At 42.8% G+C, this 17,120-nt stretch overlaps 1 protein-coding gene across 1 annotated transcript; it reads right to left on the reverse strand.

The window, feature by feature from the left end:
- Positions 1–282: 282 nt before the first annotated feature.
- On the reverse strand, positions 283–17,013 carry LOC115138510 (jun dimerization protein 2-like). Its single transcript, XM_029675412.2, has 4 exons — positions 16,752–17,013; positions 4,817–5,034; positions 1,227–1,331; positions 283–1,140 (listed from the first exon to the last, which is right to left on the reverse strand). Exons 1-4 carry the CDS (start codon positions 16,837–16,839, stop codon positions 958–960), a joined length of 594 nt encoding a protein of 197 aa, XP_029531272.1. The 5' UTR covers positions 16,840–17,013; the 3' UTR covers positions 283–957.
- Between the last annotated feature and the right edge of the window lie 107 nt (positions 17,014–17,120).

The raw sequence follows: 17,120 nt of genomic DNA on the forward strand, positions 1-17,120 counted from the left end.
ATCTACTCTACGGTCCATATAGCCTCCCAAGCCAAAACCTATATGAATATCTGCCATCAGATGGTAGTGTCAAACTACATTTACCCTGTAAACAAATGAATGAGAAGAGTGATCAAATCAGGCAGCTGATTTAAATAACCCTATAGACAAATCATCAGCTGTATTTACATGGACTTACAGTATGATATCGTTTACAATTAGGATTTGTGTAATGCCATTATTCATATCACGGAATAAATGACCATTTGAATAGAAACCATAACCATAACCTAAACCATGAGAAAAGGAGAAAGGAACTATTTATTTAACAGAAATACAAAATGTATCACTTTTTGTGATCGCTTATATGTGTCTATATGATATAATATACAGTAAGTTTAAAAATAAGAACCATATTTGGAAGCAATAGCAGACCAACTACAATGTAAACAGTCCATACATAGGCTATGTGCATATATGACGCCTGCGCCAACAAAAATAAAACGTCTCAACCGGTCTGCCATCAGCACATACTGTAATACAGAGAAAAAAATATATTCAAAAACCATACTAGTTCATAACCAGTACACAAGTAAAAACAAACATAGGACAAGTTCTGACTGTGCCTATGGGGCCTGAGAGATCTGTCACGTTGCCCAGGAGTGGGAGTATTTCTCACCAAGCTGCATTTAGCCATGTATGTATTTATTTACAGTGATAGTGGCTGAGGCTATGGGGACCTGAATGGAAACAATAACAACACATCAAAATAAATGTGTTTAACTGCCAGCACAAAGTCCAATCACATTGGGTCACATTTGTGTGTAAAGGCTCTCTGGCTCCAGGCAGGTGTGCTTAGCTGGTTTGCCTCTAAGCCAGGAACCCAGAGATACCGAAGTGCTGCTAGCTGACCGGAGTGGGGCTTCACTGTAAACTGTAACAACACCCTGCTCTTCAGCTCAGAGTCCTGAGACATCACTAGCCTTCCAGTTGCTCCAGCAGGGGGTTGGCTTCACTCTCAGGGGTCTTGACGCTGTCCGTCCTGACTATGCACGTTGGGCGGTGGTGATTCAACATGATGATCAGCTGCTGCCGCTCATGCTTCAGCTCCTCAATCTGAGCTTTGAGTTCAGAGTTCATCACCTCTAGTCTCTCTGATTCCTGAGACAGTGGGGGCAGGAAGATCATTACTTATTCCTAGAAAACTGGAGAATTATTTCACATTTCATTAAAGAAAAACCTCTCACCCTTTGTAGATAGTCTGTCCTCTCCTTTTTTTTGTTTCTACAGCGTGCTGCTGCTACTTTGTTTTTCTCTCTCCTTCGTTTCCTCCTGTCTTCTTCCTCATCTCTCTACATTAAAGGAAAATGCAAACGTATTTTAAAACCGAACAAGGTGGAAAATGGACCCCGCAATTACAGTTCAACTGCAGGAAACAATCTAAAAGCGGGTTACTTGTTTTAATGATAATTCTGTCCAATAGGTGATGCTATTGGTCAACATTAAAGGCCCAGTACAATCAAAAACATGATATTCTGTGACACACACCCAAACGTTGAATAATAGTAAAGACATCAAAACTATGAAATAACACATATGGAATCATGTAGTAACCAAACCAGTTTTAAAATATATTTGAGATTCTTCAAAGTAGCCACCCTTTGCCTTGACAACAGCTTTGGACACCCTTAGCATTCTCTCAACCAGCTTCATGAGGAATGCTTTTCCAACCGTCTTGAAGGAGTTCCCACATATGCTGAGCACTTGTTGTGTCTACTTTTCCTTCACTCTGCAGTCCAACTCATCCCAAACCATCTCAATTGGGTTGAGGTCAGGTGATTGTGAAGGCCAGGTCATCTGATGCAGCACTTTATCACTCTCCTTCTTGGTCAAATAGCCCTTACACAGCTGTTGAAAAACAAATGATAGTGGGACTAAGTGCAAACCAGATGGACTGGTGTATCGCTGCTGAATGCTGTGGTAGCCATGCTGGTTAAGTGTACCTTGAACTCTAAATAAATCACTGACAGCGTCACCAACAAAGCACCCCCACACCTCCTCCACGCTTCACGGTGAAAACCACACATACTCTGAGTCTCACAAAGACACGGCAGATGTAACCAAAAATCTCAAATTTGGACTGATCAGGCCAAAAGGTCCGATTTCCACCGGTCTAATGTCCATTGCTCCTGTTTCTTGGCCCAAGCAAGCCTCTTATTATTGGTGTCCTTTAGTAGTGGTTTCTTTGCTGCAATTCGAGCATGAACGTCTGATTCACACAGTCTCCTCTGAACAGTTCATGTTGAGAAGTGTGTTACTTGAACTCTGAAGCATTTATTTGAGCTGTAATCTGAGGTGCAGTTAACTGCCGATTGCTGAGTCTGGTAACCAATGAACTTATCCTCTGCAGCAGAGGTAACTCTGGATCTTCCTTTCATGGTGGTCCTCATGAGAGCCAGTTTCATGACAGCGCTTGATGATTTTTGCGACTGCACTAGAAGAAATTTAGAAAGTTCTTGAAATTTTACGGATTGACTGACCTTCATGTCTTAAAGTAATGATGGACTGTCATTTTTTCTTTACTTATTTGAGCTGTTCTTGCCATAATATGGACTTGTTTTTTACCAAATAGGGCTACACCCCTACCTTGTCACAACGCAACTGATTGGCTGAAACGCATTAAGGTAAGATATTCCACAAATTCACTTGAATTTGAAATGTATTCCAAGTGTCGACCTCATGAATCTGGTTGAGAGAATGCCAAGAGTGTGCAAAGCTGTCATCAAGGCAAAGGGTGGGTACATTGAAGAATCTCAAATATATTTTGATTTGTTGAAAACTTTTTGGGTTACTACATGATTCCATGTGTGTAATTTCATAGTTTTGATGTCTTCACTATTATTCTACAACGTAGAAAATCATAAAAATAAAGAAAAACCCTGGAATGAGTAGGTGTGTCCAAACATTTGACTGGTACTGTATGCATGCATGTCAGCGGAGGCTCCTCAGAGGAGGAAGGGGAGGACCATCCTCCTCAGTGAACTTCATAAAAATAAATGTAAAACATTTAGACAAAACTATACTAAATAGATTCACATTTCACCAAATAATGTATTAAAACACACTGTTTTGCAATGAAGGTCTACAGTAGCCTCAACAGCACTCCATGGTGTAGCCGGAGGACAGCTAGCTTCCCTCCTCCTCTTGTTATATTGACTTCAAATACAAAACCTAGGAGGCTCTTCGTTCTCACCCCCTTCCATAGATTTAAACAGTAATTATGACAACTTCCAGAGGACGTCCTCCAACCTATCAGAGCTCTTGCAGCATGAACTCACATGTTGTCCACCCAATCAAAGGATCAGATAACTAATCTAGTACTGAAAGCATAAGATACAGCTAGCTAGCACTGCAGCGCATAAAATTTGGTGAGTAATTGACTCAGAGAGAGAAAGACAATCAAAATGGCCTACCCCTTCACAGAACAGCACAAACGGTCTCTAACCAGAATAGAAAGAGTGGGAGGCCCGGTGCACAACTGAGAAAGAAGACAAGTACATTAGAGTGTCTAGTTTGAGAAACAGATGCCTCTCACAAGTCCTCAACTGGCAGCTTCATTAAATGGTACCCGCAAAACACCAGTCTCAATGTCAACAGTGAAGAGGCGACTTCAGGATCCTGGTGTTTCGATAAAATAATTGTAAAAAATAATTACTGTTTTCGGTTTCAATTATTTTGGTTGAATGCTGTAACACAGAATAAAACGATTAATAAAAGTTCCATGATTGCCCATTCATTACTGCTTAACACATACAAACTATAATTTATTCACTTTAATAAAATATTTCAGTTGTGCATTTTATTTGATTACTATTTCATTCCAAGCAAGTCATCATCTCATCTCTGTGGAGCTGCTGCCTGTGCTGCCTGACAAAAATCACTATTTTGTAGTTCTTCTAAGTAAATAAGGCATACTTTTATGATGGCTGAATACCAACTATCAATCACTTTGATCCTGCATTTTCAGGTAAAGAGACCTCTATGCTCTCTATGTCCTCACGATTGCGAATTCTTGTCTCTTCCATAGCAGTCGTAAATGATACACAGACCAAGTAGATGCGCTATGGATTATGGTCATTGTTGTTAATTACCACAGTTTAATACACTAAAGTATGTAGAATATTGGCCTGTTGGAAACTACAACTCCTTACAGTTCAAACGGGATTGGATTTATTTCTAGAGCAATGTGCACATGGAGTTCAAAGAAGAAAAAGGAACTAAATGAAATTCAAATAATTGAACCGAAGTCAGTCAATAAGTTGTTTAAAACCCGAAAAATAACCAACATTTTGGTGAAATCACTAACCATGGATGCAAAGTAAAAAATGAAATAAACAGGGCAAAAAGTTTGTTTACCAACGCTCACGCCTATCCATTGCCCCACGACATTTTGATAGAGGCAATGGGAAAACAGGTTCATATAAACAGCACCCATGCTGTTCTTGCTTGATAAGTTGCTCTTCGCTAAAAGAGGCTATTTTTGTTTCTTTTTGACCATTTTAATTTAAAACAATCACAATAAGGTATTTAATTGTTATCTAGAAATGATTTGATATTGAGATAAAAACAGCTGCATTGGACCTTTAGGTAGACACTTAAGTCCCTCTGAGGTCTGGGAACAAAACATTATGTTTTCAAACTTCTGTGATGGTTAGAAAAGTTACAAAAAACAAAACAAAAAAATGAATGGTCTTAAACAGTAAAATTACCTGAAAGATATCTGGATTTCAACTTCTGACAACATCTTCAAGAACCAAAGCAAAACTTTCAATCTCACCTCTGTTTTGATGGTTAGGGGCCTCTTCCCTAGCTTGCCCAGGAAGTGCAGTGGAGAGAGCATGGCCCCCAGTTCCCGGAGGTTGGTGTATTTGAGCTGGTCAGTCAGTGTGGTGTACGGGATCCCTGCCAGGGGACCCAGGCTGGGCAATGAGCCGGCTGTCATCCGAGGATCTGGGATTGGTCCCGGCATCATATAAGACCCAGCCGTGACCACAGCTGATAGGAACAGGGACAAAAGGGCAGGAAAATACATGAAGAAAATCGAAGATGTGGATTGAGATGTACAATTCACCACCTTGTCCCCATGTTCTGAATATTTCACAACATTTTGCAGCTGTACCAGAGTAAAAGATCTGAATACATTTTACTCAAAATATTCACATTTCAAACCTGCTTCTAGTTTTGGTATAGTAGACAGATAATTGGTTTACTTTCATTTCAGTCTGCTAAAGGGCTTAAATGTGTCATTTCCACGAGTGCACCTGGTTTCCCTGGCAGCCTTCTCTAATGAAATGTTGGCATGTTGCAGAGCAGGAGGCCGAGGCTGTCTCCCATTAGGCCATTTTATTATTTCATCTCTCTTTTTTCTGGAATGTATGTATACTCCCATTTACAGAGGTCTTGGCAAGGATCTATGTGGTTTTTTTTTTTATTCCCAAGAAGGCCAAGAGAGGCACACAACCCTGCACAAAAGTAGACTCAGACACGTTCCACTTTATCCCACGGAGAGCTACAGACTGCCATTGCCAACAAACATCCATTTCCCATGTTTTCCTCCATATGAGCCTTTTCTCCATGTCAGCGAGGTGGAATGTGGCTGGAGGATCTCAGGACAATGTGGCCAACCCTGGTTCTCTGATAAAGGCCCTTCCTCTATCCCTTCTCCTTCTATTTTGTCTGACTAAACTGACACTATCCAAGAGCTATGGTGTCATACTTGTTCACCGGCATCTTGCCTGTAAATCTGTTTGGTTTATAACTGTAGTGATATACAGTGCATTCGGAAAGTATACAGACCCCTTCATTTTTTCCACATTTTGTTACGTTACAGCCTTAATCTAAAATGGATTAAATAAATATTAAAAAATCATGAATCTACACACAACACCCTATAATGCCAAAGTGAAAACAGATTTTTTGAAATTTCTGCAAATGTATTACAAATAAAAAACAGAAATACCTTATTTACATAAGTATTGACACCCTTTGCTATGAGATTTGAAATTGAGCTCAGGTGCATCCTGTTCCCATTGATCATCCTTGAGATGTTTACAACTTTGAGTCCACCGGTGGTAAATACAATTGACTGGACATGATTTGGAAAGGGACATGCCTGTCTATATAAGGTCCCACAGTTGACAGTGCATGACAGAGCAAAAACCAAGCCATGAGGTCGAATGAATTGTCCGTAGAGCTCCGAGACATAATTGTGTCGAGGCACAGATCTGGGGAAGGGTTCCAACAAATATCCGCAGCATTGAAGGTTCCCAAGAACACAATGGCCTCCATCATTCTTAAATGGAAGAGGTTTGTAACCACCCAGACTCTTCCTAGAACTGGCTGCCCGGCCAAACTGAGCAATCAGGGGAGAAGGGCCTTGGTCAGGGAGGTGACCAAGAACCCGATGATCACTCTGACAGAGCTCCAGAGTTCCTCTGTGGAGATGAGAGAACCTTCCAGAAGGACAACCATCTCTGCAGCACTCCACCAACCAGGCCTTTATGGCAGAGTGTTCAGACGGAAGCCACTCCTCAGCAAAGGGCACATGACAGTCCGCTTGGAGTTTGCCAAAAGGCACCTAACAGAGACTCTCAGACCATTAGAAACAAGATTCTCTGGTCTGATGAAACCATGACTGAACTATTTGGCCTAAATGCCAAGTGTCACATCTGGAGGAAACCTGGCAACATCCCTAAGGTGAAGCATGGTGGTGGCAGGATCATGCTGTGGGGATGTTTTTCAGCAGCATGGACTATGGACTGGGAGGCTAGTCAGGATCAAGGGAAAGATGAACAGAGCAAAGTACAGAGAGAGCCTTGATGAAAACCTGCTCCAGAGTGCTCAGGACCTCAAACTGGGGGCGAAGTTTCACCTTCCAACAGGACAATGACCCTAAGCACACAGCCAAGACAACGCAGGAGTGGCTTCGGGACAAGTCTCTGAATGTCCTTGAGTGACAGAGCCAGGACTGGAGACCCGAATCTCCCCATCCAATCTGACATAGCTTGAGGATCTGCAGCAAAGAATGGGAGAAACTCCCCAAATACAGGTGTGCCAAGCTTGTAGTGTCATACCAAAGAAGACTTGAGGCTGTAATCGCTGCCAAAGGTGCTTCAACAAAGTACTGAGTATAGGGTCTGAATACTTATCACATCTCTTTTTTCCAATACATTTGCAAATGTCTAAAACCCTGTTTTGGCTTTGTTATTATGGGGTAATTGTGTGTAGATTGATGAGGGGAAAAAACTACTTAATCAGTTTAAGAATAAGGCTGAAACGTAACAACATTTGGAAAGAGTCTAGGAGTCTGAATACTTTCCGAATGCACTACGTTTCGCAAGGACATCTGCTTCTATTCCCAGGAGAGTAGCAAGTAATTAATTTGGTAGGATGATAGATAGGGTATATAAACTCAGCAAAAGAAGAAACGTCCTCTCACTGTCAACTGCGTTTATTTTCAGCAAACTAAACATGTGTAAATATTTGTATGAACATAACAAGATTCAACAACTGAGACAAACTGAACAGGTTCCGCAGACATGTGCCTAACATAAATGGAATAATGTGTCCCTGAACAAAGGGGAGGGTCAAGATCAAAAGTAACAGTCCCTATCTGGTGTGGCCACCAGCTGCATTAAGTACTGCAATGAATCTCCTCATTTTACATTACATTTAAGTCATTTAGCAGACGCTCTTATCCAGAGCGACTTACAAATTGCTGCGTTCACCTTATGACATCCAGTGGAACCGCCACTTTACAATAGTGCATCTAAATCTTTTAAGGGAGGGGGGGTGAGAAGGATTACTTTATCCTTTCCTAGGTATTCCTTAAAGAGGTGGGGTTTCAGGTGTCTCCGGAAGGTGGTGATTGACTCCGCTGTCCTGGCGTCGTGAGGGAGTTTGTTCCACCATTGGGGGGCCAGAGCAGTGAACAGTTTTGACTGGGCTGAGCGGGAACTGTACTTCCTCAGTGGTAGGGAGGCGAGCAGGCCAGAGGTGGATGAACGCAGTGCCCTTGTTTGGGTGTAGGGCCTGATCAGAGCCTGGAGGTACTGAGGTGCCGTTCCCCTCACAGCTCCGTAGGCAAGCACCATGGTCTTGTAGCGGATGCGAGCTTCAACGGGAAGCCAGTGGAGAGAGCGGAGGAGCGGGGTGACGTGAGAGAACTTGGGAAGGTTGAACACCAGACGGGCTGCGGCGTTCTGGATGAGTTGTAGGGGTTTAATGGCACAGGCAGGGAGCCCAGCCAACAGCGAGTTGCAGTAATCCAGACGGGAGATGACAAGTGCCTGGATTAGGACCTGCGCCGCTTCCTGTGTGAGGCAGGGTCGTACTCTGCGGATGTTGTAGAGCATGAACCTACAGGAACGGGCCACCGCCTTGATGTTAGTTGAGAACGACAGGGTGTTGTCCAGGATCACGCCAAGGTTCTTAGCGCTCTGGGAGGAGGACACAATGGAGTTGTCAACCGTGATGGCGAGATCATGGAACGGGCAGTCCTTCCCCGGGAGGAAGAGCAGCTCCGTCTTGCCGAGGTTCAGCTTGAGGTGGTGATCCGTCATCCACACTGATATGTCTGCCAGACATGCAGAGATGCGATTCGCCACCTGGTCATCAGAAGGGGGAAAGGAGAAGATTAATTGTGTGTCGTCTGCATAGCAATGATAGGAGAGACCGTGTGAGGTTATGACAGAGCCAAGTGACTTGGTGTATAGCGAGAATAGGAGAGGGCCTAGAACAGAGCCCTGGGGGACGCCAGTGGTGAGAGCCACGCCACCTGGTAGGAGCGACCTGTCAGGTAGGATGCAATCCAAGCGTGGGCCGCGCCGGAGATGCCCAACTCAGAGAGGGTGGAGAGGAGTATCGAAGGCAGCCGATAGGTCTAGAAGGATGAGAGCAGAGGAGAGAGAGTTAGCTTTAGCAGTGCGGAGCGCCTCCGTGATACAGAGAAGAGCAGTCTCAGTTGAATGACTAGTCTTGAAACCTGACTGATTTGGATCAAGAAGGTCATTCTGAGAGAGATAGCGGGAGAGCTGGCCAAGGACGTCACGTTCAAGAGTTTTGGAGAGAAAAGAAAGAAGGGATACTGGTCTGTAGTTGTTGACATCGGAGGGATCGAGTGTAGGTTTTTTCAGAAGGGGTGCAACTCTCGCTCTCTCATGGACTGCACCAGATTTGCCATTTAAAGCTGTGAGATGTTACCCCAGTCCTTCACCAAGGCACCTGCAAGTTCCCAGACATTTCTGAGGGGAATGGTCCTAGCCCTCACCCTCCGATCCAACAGGTCCCAGATGTGCTCAATGGGATTGAGATCCGGGCTCGTTGCTGGCCATGGCAGAACACTGACATTCCTGTCTTGCAGGAAATCACGCACAGAACAAGCAGTATGGCTGGTGGCATTGTCATGCTGGAGGGTCATGTCAGAATGAGCCTGCAGGAAGGGTACCACATGAGGGAGGAGGATGTCTTCCCTGTAACGCACAGCATTGAGATTGCCTGCAATGACAAGCTCAGTCCTATGCAATGACAACAAGCTCAGTCCGATGATGCTGTGACACACCGCCCCAGACCACGATGGACCCTCCACATCCAAATCGATCCAGCCCCAGATTACAGGTCTCGGTGTAACGCTCATTCTTTCTATGATAAACGCAAATCCGACCATCACCCCTGGTGAGACAAAACCGCGACTCGTCAGTGAAGAGCACTTTTTGCCAGTCCTGTCTGGTCCAGCGACGGTGGGTTTGTGCCCATAGGCGACGTTGTTGCCGGTGATGTCTGGTGAGGACCTGCCTTACAACAGGCCTACAAGCCCTCAGTCCAGCCTCTCTCAGCCTATTGCGGACAGTCTGAGAACTGATGGAGGGATTGTGCATTCCTGGTGTAACTCGGGCAGTTGTTGCCATTCTGCACCTGTCCCGCAGGTGTGATGTTCAGATGTACCGAACCTGTGCAGATGTTGTTACACGTGGTCTACCACTGCGAGGACGATCAGCTGATGGTCCTGTCTCCATATAGCGCTGTCTTAGGCGTCTCACAGTACGGACATTGCAATTTCTTTGCCCTGGCCACATCTGCAGTCCTCATTCCTCCTTGCAGCATGCCTAAGGCACATTCAAGTAGATGAACAGGGACCCTAGGCATCTTTCTTTTGGTGTTTTTCAGAGTCAGTAGAAAGGCCTCTTTAGTGTCCTAAGTTTTCATAACTGTGTCCTTAATTGCCTACCGTCTGTACGCTGTTAGTGTCTTAACGATGTGGTGGTGTGGGGACTGTGCTTTGGCAAAGTGGGTGAGATTATATTCTGCCTGTTTGGCCCTGTCTGGGGGTATCATCGGATGGGGCCACAGTGTCTCCTGACCCCTCCTGTCTCAGCCTCCAGTATTTATTCTGCAGTAGTTTGTGTTGGGGGGCTAGGGACAGTCTTTTATATCTGGAGTATTTCTCCTGTCTTATCCGGTGTCCTGTGTAAATTCAAGTATGCTCTCTAATTCTCCCTTTCTCTTTCTGGGAGGACCTGAGCCCTAGGACCATGCCTCAGGACTACCTGGCATGATGACTCCTTGTAGTCCCCAGTCCACCTGGCTGTGCAGCTGCTCCAGTTTCAACTGTTCTGCCTGCGGCTATGAAACCTGACCTGTTCACTGTGATTACTATTATTTGACCATGCTGGTCATTTATGAACATTTGAACATCTTGGCCATGTTCTGTTATTAATCTCCACCCAGCACAGCCAGAAGAGGACTGGCACCCCTCATAGCTTGGTTCCTCTCTAGGTTTCTTCCTAGGTTTTAGCCTTTCTAGGGAGTTTTTCCTAGCCACTGTGCTTCTACACCTGCATTGCTTGCTGTTTGGGGTTTTAGACTGGGTTTCAGTACATCACTTTGATATATCAGCTAATGTAAGAAGGGCTTTATAAATACATTTGATTTGAGTTAACGACCGTTCCACAAGTGCATGTTCATGAACTGTTTATGGTTCATTGAACAAGCATGGGGAACAGTGTTTAAACCCTTTACAATGAAGATCTGTGAAGCCATTTGGATTTTTACAAATTATCTTTGAAAGACAGGGTCTGGAAAAGGGGACATTTCTTTTTTTTGCTTTGTTTAGGTTACACTGTAGCTCACTTAACAGTGTCTCAATATCGCTTGTTTAAACAAAAGCATTTTAAATTAACTGCTTGACTCTACAAAATGTTGCCTCACTCATTTGTAAGCTTGCATCAGCCATTCATTATTTTGCTACTATTCAATGCAAAGGTTACCATGAAAATCAACCGGCTCTAAAATCAAAGAGAAGGTGCGTAGAGAGAGGTAGCCAAGAACAGCTAGATACCACAACTCTCCCAAGGATATCAGAGCCTGTTGCATGCTGCAGACAATACCACTGTCTGATTTCACATTTCCCACCACATTATGGACTGAAATGGACTTACAGATATACTCACAACACCAACTAAATAACACCCCTGGGGTACAACCTGGGTAAAGAATCATATTAGCGTATACCTTTGTTCTGAATGTACAGTATCCTTCCAAAAGATCTAAAAATAGAAATAGCTTGAGCTCAGCAGGATATGCAAGCATTCAAGTAATGGCTGAGTGAATGATGAGGGAAAAACAAACAGAACATAAACTGTTTTCTTTGTTTGGAAGTTAGCATGCCATAGGATGCCATTTCCATCGCTATTCACACAGCCGTAACACATCTGGACAACAGGAACACCTATGTGAGAATACTGTTCATTGACTACAGTACAGCATTCAACACTATTGTTCCCTCCAAGCTCAACACAAAGCTCTGGGTCTGGACACCACCCTCTGCAACTGGACCCTGGACTTCCTGACGAGCAGAGCACAGGCTGTGAGGATTGGCAACACCTCCTCCACACTGACTCTTAAAGTTTCCTCGGCCCTCTTCCTATACACCTATGACTGCATGGCTTTGCATGACACCACAGTTATATATAGGCCTGATAACTAACAACAAGTCAGCCTACAGAGAGGAAGTAAGTGAACTTGCAACCTCTCCCTCAACATCAGCAAAACAAAGGAGTTGATTGTTGACTTCAGGAAGCAGAGGAGGGAACATGACCTGACTCAAATGAACGGGACTGCAGTAGAGTCAGCAGTTTTAAGTTCCTCCGTGTCCACATCACTGAGGACATGACATTGACCAACAACACCACCACTCTTGTCAAGAGGGTGCAACAGCATCTCTACTTCCTAAGGCAGCTGAAGAAATTCACATGCCACCCGGGTCCTATATACTACTGCTGCACCATCAAGAGCGCCCTGACTGGTTGGAACGCGGCCTGGAACGAAAATTGCTCCATCCACGACCGCAAGGCCCTCCAGCTTGTGATGAAGATGGCCCAGTACATCACTGGTACCGTGCTCCCACCCATCTAGGAAATCTACTCAGAACGGTGCCTGAGGAAGGCCCGCAGCATCATTAAGGACCACACACACCCCAGCCACAAGCCGTTCACTCCCTTACCATCAGGCAGTCGGTATCAGAGCTTGAGGTCTGATAGAAACTGTCTCGGAGCCTGTTGGTATCTACAAGCAATCAGACTGCTGAACACTAACTGGACTGACCACCTGCACAGACTCTCCAGAACTTAGCACACACACACACACTACCAGACTCCTATTATGATTTCTAAATGCTGCACAACTTAAACACTTGCCTCCCAAACCCCCCTTCTCCAAAACGTGTAAATATTGGACTAAACATTGTGCCTTCCTGTATTATACTTGTGCTAAAAAATGTATTCTGTTGTACTGAGCCATTTACTTTATGTCTGTATTTTTTATATTTTATTATTGATTATTTGTGTTGTGAAGGAACCTGCAAGTAAGCATTTTGTTGGACGGTGAATACCATGTGTATCCCGTACATACGGCTAATAAAACTTCAAACTAGTAAAAGAGTACAGTAATCCAGACACCAACTAAAACTCAGGATACATTGATACAGGATGTCCTACCTCTGACCCAAATAATAGAAAGTACTGAAGGTTTCCTTCAAATGTCTATACAGCTTGGGCCTATGCCGTTTAGTCGTACAACGTTGAGTTGCAATTAATGGGACCCAAGCAAAGTAAGCCAATAACCTCACTCTGGGCAAGGTACCAAGACAAGTAATTCGAGGTTTTTGTGTATTTGCATGCAAGTGTAGCCTGTTTCACTCAAGAATATGCTAGCCCTTTCTATCTGCCCCCTCCCTCCACCACCTAACTGCCCTAATGTGCAACACTAAATCTACCAACAACTTCCATTTGCCCTCCTTTTACAGCAAATTCTGTTCAACTAAGTAAATAATTTACTAAAATATTACCATTGCACAGATACAACCCAATTTGGCTTAACAGATGAAAATATTGTAATTGTCAGTGTGTGTATATATATATATATATATATATATATATATATATATATATATATATATATATATCACACACAGTACCAGTCAAATGTTTTGACATACTCATTCAGGGTTTTTATTTTTTACTATTTTATACATTGTAGAATAATAGTGAAGACATCAAAACTATGAAATAACACATATGGAATCATGTAGTAACCAAAAGTGTTAAATCAAAATATATGTTATATTTTAGATTCTTCAAAGTACCCACCCTTTGCCTTGACAAATGTGCACACTCTTGGCATTCTCTCAACTATCTTCATGAGATAGTTACCTGGAATGCATTTCAATTAACAGCTGTGCCATTTTAAAAGTGAATTTGTGGAATTTCTTTCCTTAATGCATTTGAGCCAATCAGTTGTGTTGTGACATGGTAGGGGTGGTATACAGAAGGTAGCTCTATCTGGTAAAAGACCAAGTCCATATTACGGCAAGAACAGCTCAAATAATCAAGGAGAAATGATAGTCCATCATTACTTTAAGACATGGTCAGTCAATTTGGAAAATGTCAAGAACTTTATTCTAGTGCAGTCGCAAAAAACATCAAGTGCTATGATGAAACTGGCTCTCATGAGGACCGCCACAAAAAAGGAAGACCCAGAGTTACCTCTGCTGCAGAGAAGCCATGAAGTCCTGGCAGCTTTACCATTCCAGGTAACTACCTCATGAAGATAGTTGAGAGAATGCCAAGAGTGTGCAAATGTGTCAAGGCAAAGGGTTCATTAGAGTTACCAGCCTCAGATTGCAGCCCAAATAAATGCTACAGAGTTCAAGTAACAGACATCTCAACATCAACTGTTCAGAGGAGACTGTGTGAATCAGGACTTCATGGTCAAATTGCTGCAAGAAACCACTACTAAAGGACACCATTAAGAAGAAGAGACTTTCTTGGGCCAAGAAACACGAGCGATGGACATTAGACTGGTGGAAATCTGTCCTTTGGTCTGATTTTTGGCTCTAACCGTCGTGTCTTTGATAGAGTAGGTGAATGGATGATCTCCACATGTGTGGTTTCCACCATGAAGCATGGAGGAGGTGGAGTGATGGTGTGGGGGTGCTTTGCTGGTGACACTGTCAGTGATTTATTTGGAATTCAAGGCACACTTAACCAGCATGGTTACCACAGCATTCTGCAGTGATGCACCATCCCATCTGTTTTGTGCTTAGTGGGACTAACATTTGTTTTTCAACCGGACAATGACCCAAAACCCACCTCAAGCCTGTGTAAGGGCTATTTTACCAAGAAGGAGAGTGATGGGGTGCTGCATAAGATGACCTGGCCTCCACAATCACCCAACCTCAACCCAAGTAAGATGGTTTGGGATGAGTTGGACCGCAGAGTGAAGGTAAAGCAGCCAACAAGTGCTCAGCATATGTGGGAACTCCTTCAAGACTGTTGGAAAAGCATTCCTCATGAAGCTGGTTGAGAGAATGCCCCGAGTGTGCAAAGCGGTCATCAAGGCAAAGGGTGGCTACTTTGAAGAACCTAAAATGTATTTTGATTTGTTTAAAACTTTTTGGGTTACTACATGATTCCATGTGTTATTTCATAGTTATTTCTTCACTAATATTCTACAACGGAGAAAATAGTAAAAAGAAAAGAAAAACCCTGGAATGAGTAAGTGCGTCCAAACTTTTGCCTGGATAGATAGAGAGCGAGAGCTAACTAACAGAATAGATATTGGTATGTCTTAGCAAAACCTGTCTTAGCCTGCTTCACCTTATGTGCAGAACGTGATTCAATGTTTGCTATGTGGTGCACATTTTGATTGTACCAGACTGAAACCCATTTTTAAATCAAGAAAATACAAGCAAATGTCCATCATTTTGTCTCAGCATATAATTAGTTTCAGTTCTAAAGTTCCTCAAAAGGAAAGTACCAAGCCCAAAAACCTGGAAGTAATATGTGGAACTCCTCTGGTATTGTTGAAACTAGTACTGTTATGATGTTAGTTGCAATGCTACATGATAATGACCTTTGTGGCAGCTTTAGTAGCCTATGCAGTAGTCCCATACTTCAACAACCAGGTCCCTGTAATGTTTTTTTATGCAACAACTGTAATGTGCGTCTGTATACAAAGCCATAAGAATGTGCAGACAATTTTAATTAACAATAATACAAATATCTCCATAGCACAGTTTATGTGCAGGCTAACTGCAATTACACAGTCATTGCAGATATCTAAGAAAATGATCTAATAGATGTATTGTTGTCCTTGTATTAGAGATAAATACATCTTGGTAATTTATGCCCTGACTAAGTTGCTCTGGATAAGTGCATCTGCCCAATGAACAAAATGTATATCTTAATGTAATGTCCTGTGGTCCTGTAAAGCGCAGTTACATTGCATTCACAAAGAAACATGTTTTCTCCCTCCCAGTGAAAGTAAGGAATGAATGGTGAACAATAAGGCAGGGTTTATGAGCAATCCAATGTCTCATGTCAAGACACCTTTGGAGGTTTTCAATTGAGGACTGTGTACCTGCAACCTCACCATTCATACCAATAATCTATGTCCCAATAAAGGCAGATTAGAAAATGTAATTAAATTGAAATATGTATTATATGAATAAGAACGATACAAATGTGTTCATTACTCAATGATTTGGGTATGCAACAGGAAAAGTTAATACTAAAACAGAAAGTGAAAAAATAAAGAAACCTTTAACAGAGAGCTGAAAATAGTTGAGAAATGAGCATTATTACCAGAAGCCTATTTTATTTTACAGAAAAAATAGATCCAGCGTCCACTGTAAATAGTAGGCTACCTACTAAATTGATACATTGTCAGAATTCCATCACGTTTTTGTAAAACTCCTGAAAGCCCGTGTTTACACAGCAACAAGAAAAGTAAACCTGGTTAATAATGATACACTTGAGTCATGACTCATTTCAAAGCATTAGTTATATATTCAGTATGGCATGCATGTTATGTAACGGACTTTTGCAGTGATGAAACGTTAAACCAATTATACATGTTCGTTCAGGAAAAATTAAGTTGAAGAGAACCACTTTATTGGGATGAATAAACGTGTAGGTCTGCAAGCGTGCATACTAAACATGAAAACCATTGAGTGTAAAGTTGTCTTGTGAAGAACGTTTATAAACTCCATAAATGCTTAAATTAGGCTATTGCTGCCCAATCCAAAGAGAACGAAAGAACGGGATTGCACAATTGCGCACAATTGTCCACTGAAAAACTCATGAATTGCACACATTCGCAACTCAAGTGTGGCGCCCCAGTATAATAAATGTTTCTCGACTACGAAAATATATTACCTGACTTTGATCCCGAGTGCAACAGTTGTCCTTTCTTCTTGTCAGCTGAAGGTCGAGAGTATATTTTAAAAATTGGAAACCGTTGCATCAGCCCGTTTAAATAGTGATCCCTATCTGGGAGGATTTGGGAATGCGGAAATGAGTTATGCCAACTAGACGTAAACTGGGATGTAAAAAGCACAGCTCAAAGTGGGAGCAAGAAGTGGGGAAGTCCTATCCGTCCCTCCCCTAGAAACCAGAAAACAAACCCCTCCACTGACCCAGTGCAGAACAGGACAGACCCTGTCGTCTGCCCACGCACCTCAATTGGGATTCCGTGTGTAATTTACAACTGCCGTTAATGCCTATAAACGCCATTTTTGTTTGAAT

The sequence above is a fragment of the Oncorhynchus nerka genome, linkage group LG12 (genome assembly GCF_034236695.1).
Source record: "Oncorhynchus nerka isolate Pitt River linkage group LG12, Oner_Uvic_2.0, whole genome shotgun sequence".
NCBI lineage: Eukaryota > Metazoa > Chordata > Actinopteri > Salmoniformes > Salmonidae > Oncorhynchus > Oncorhynchus nerka.

Excerpts from the sequence above, each read along its gene's own strand:
- LOC115138510 (XM_029675412.2), bottom strand. The coding sequence starts at position 16,839 with ATGCAACGGTTTCCAATTTTTAAAATATACTCTCGACCTTCAGCTGAC. Across the intron at positions 5,035-16,751 it reads GCACTCGGGATCAAAGTCAG|CTGTGGTCACGGCTGGGTCT; the intron begins GTAATATATTTT and ends TGTTCCTATCAG. Across the intron at positions 1,141-1,226 it reads GGACAGACTATCTACAAAGG|GAATCAGAGAGACTAGAGGT; the intron begins GTGAGAGGTTTT and ends CCACTGTCTCAG.